This window comes from Fulmarus glacialis, unplaced genomic scaffold (assembly GCF_000690835.1).
Source record: "Fulmarus glacialis isolate BGI_N327 unplaced genomic scaffold, ASM69083v1 scaffold6152, whole genome shotgun sequence".
In the NCBI taxonomy this organism is placed as follows: Eukaryota; Metazoa; Chordata; class Aves; order Procellariiformes; family Procellariidae; genus Fulmarus; species Fulmarus glacialis.
Window position 1 is genome coordinate 832 of NW_009199693.1, and position 3,097 is coordinate 3,928.

The window sequence follows — 3,097 nt, forward strand, 5'->3', positions numbered from 1 at the left end:
GTCCCCACCTGAGGCCCTGCCGAGTCACAGGACCTCCCCAATCTCCTCCAGATCCTGGACACTGGCCCTTCACAACTGGAGGATGAGGGAGCTTGATGGGAAACGGAGCCGAGTGACTGCAGGGCCTACTCCTGCTCCAGTGTCTGCCAGCTCCTTGGATACACTCCAGGCCCAGCAGATGCTCTCAAAGGCACTTTGCTTTGTGTACCCCTTTCCTTATCACAGCCGGTGGAAGCCACGAAGAGCCCCTGAGGTTACGCCACCTTCTCTTTCGTTTCACACGTGTATAGACACCTCTTCGCATTGAAGAATTCAGAAGGCAATCTGATTTTTGGATGCCTACAGACGTGATCCCAAGCAGCAGCCTCAACCCAGTTTGGTACTGTAATAGCTTTAGAGATCTCCCTTTCTCATCTTCTAGTTTATACTCCAAGGAGTCTTTCTCCACAGGGGCTTTTCCACAGGGCTTTCTCCAAAACAAAAACTTCCCTGAACTAAGTTGGTCATCTTGTATAAAATAGGTATAGACAGTAGCGTATGTCTCTTCTCAAGAATACCATCCTAGTTTCAACATTGTGCTCAAACACTGTGTTCCAAGCACACTCTCCTCACCATGGCACCTTCCCAGGCATAGAAGAGTTCAAATGTTCGCAATGAGGCGGAGTTGTGACTGCGCATAGCATCTCCCCCGCCCCTCTTTTATTGGGATGTCATTATGCTCCCAGAAAACAAGCAAGGGCTGCAGCTCTCAGGGCCTGAACTGCTGCCAACAAGAATCAGAGGAGCGTGAGTTTGGCATATCTAGACTAGACAGGACCTTTCGAAAGATTCAAGTATGACCTATGATATGTTTCCTTTCACTTATTTAATTATGCCTGACTGAACACTTCCAATGGCTTTTTGACTCAGTGACTTCACTGTACCTCCAAGCCAGCATTGTGCAAAGTCATGTCCCTTTTGAAGACAGCACTGTTCCTTTCACCTCTAAGGACTACTGCTATCACCACAGAGCTACTTTTGAGATACTTTATTTACAGCAACACAAAGAGCAGTACAAAAAAAAAAAAGACAGATGAGGTATGCAACCCCTTGTCGTAACTGTCCCTCCTTATCCCACCTTTACAAATGCATCCTGGATACAAAACCTTGGTGGAAACATTTTGCTGCTCTTGGACCTACAAGTGAATAGATGTCTCACCACAGTGCAGCAGCATGGTTCACTCCTGTTTGGTCCCAGTCAGTGGCTGGTCAGGATGTCACTGAGGCTCAACGAGACAGGCTCTGTGTTCAGGTGTGTCCCAAAGGAGAAGCAGTTCCCACCACCGCCAATAAGCAACAACTCCTTCTCGTTTGGCAGAAAGACACTACTATGGTTATGTAGCATTAACGGCCACTCCAGATGCTCCTAAGAGAAGACAGGAGATTTTGAACATACAGGACTTCAACACATGTACCTCATACAATGCTGTAGAGATATTTCTTGGTACCTTCATTAGAAGGTAAAGAACAGCCCCGCTGGGTCCCACTTCGGACCATTTAGTCCACTTTACCACCCACAAATGCGGGCAAAAATAGGTAGCTAGAGAAAACAGGAACAAGGAAACCACGATATACTCCTCTAGTATACTCCACCTACCCAACAACTTGTAGTTCAGTGATTTTTAATGGAAGAGAATGTCTTTGTACTCCCTGTACCTTCATGTTTTTCTTTGCAAGAACATAGCCACTCACTTTTTGAATCCACGTAAACCTTTGGCATTCATGTCCTGTGGCAAGGAGTTCCAGAGCTTTACTATGTTTCACTATGAAGCACTCCTCTGAAGCATATTGCCTGCCAGCTTCTTTTGATGTCTTCTAGTTCTTACATCAGAAGAAGCAATGAAGAGTCACACCCTCTTCACCACAAAGGAGACAGCCTAAAGCATATAGTTATACATCGGAGGTCCAAGAAACATCTGATTTATAACCTGTATATCTGACAATCTGAAGAGAAGCTCTTTCATCACGACCTCCAACATTCAAAAGCTCAGGAAAGTGAACCTTGGAGACACTCGTTGCAGATAACAGACTGTAGCAGTAACAAAACTGCTGTGCTGGCAATTCAGTTATTGTCGGGGCCTCTGGAATCTGAAGAGGACAGGTTGTAGAGGTTTCCCTTGTCAAATGCTCAAGACAGAAGTCAATTTTGATGAGGGTACCCTTGTCTGTATTCTTGGAGAAAGGTTAAGGGATAGTGATTGAGAGAGATGTATCTGCCCACGGTAACTGTTCCATGGCTTTTTCAAGCACAGAGAAAGCTGCCAGCCAATGGTTTTGGTGCTATTGCCTTCTAACGCATGTATCAAAGCAGTAATACTAATAGGATCCAGTACTGCACAGAAAATCACTGACAATTGCAGTCTTTCAAAACTTGGGCCCAATCCACATACACTGTACAGTACTATCAATACTTTAGCCCAGTACTGGTAGGTTCGGAAGCCTACAGTTTCGCCTAAGTCAAAGCAAGCAGCTCGTAAGCAAAGGCAGCTACCAATCTATCTGCATCCACTTATTCAGTGTAAGTAAAAAAGTTCTATTCTTTTAGATACTTTATGACCACTGTACCCATCCTCACCGCTATCCAACAAGAGTAACCTATTTTATCTAAAGGATACTAGGCCACTTATAACTTCTGCTATAAAGAGTGTAAGAAAAAACTAAACTACATTTAAGCAGACTTCACGCTTTATGCCCTCAGGAAAATGCCACAAGGTCAGCCAGATGCACACATAAGCTGCCTATTACAAAAAACAGACCAGTCACAAATTCCAGTTTCACCAAGGACAGGATCCATATGTACAGGTATCTAAAGAAATCTGTTGCTTTACATAAAAGATAAATAAAAACTTGTCAAGCAACAGAAGCTTTCTCAGAGAATCACAGAAGGGTTTAGGTTGGAAGGGACTTTCAAGGCCATCTAGTCCAACCCCGTGCCGTGGGCAGGGACATCTTCGACTAGATCAGGTTGCTCAGAGCCCTGTCCAACCTGACCTGGAACGTTCCCAGGGATGGGGCATCTACCACCTCTCTGGGCAACCTGTGCCAGTGTCTCACCACC

The 3,097-nt window shown here is 45.1% G+C and overlaps 1 protein-coding gene across 1 annotated transcript in view; it reads right to left on the reverse strand.

The window, feature by feature from the left end:
• Positions 1–1,140: 1,140 nt before the first annotated feature.
• Positions 1,141–3,097, reverse strand: part of LCMT2 (leucine carboxyl methyltransferase 2) — a gene marked incomplete at its 5' end in the record, with an annotated part of 18,467 nt that continues 16,510 nt past the window's right edge. The window contains 1 exon segment of the mRNA XM_009573337.1: positions 1,141–1,405. Coding sequence (XP_009571632.1) covers positions 1,238–1,405 — 168 coding nt within the window.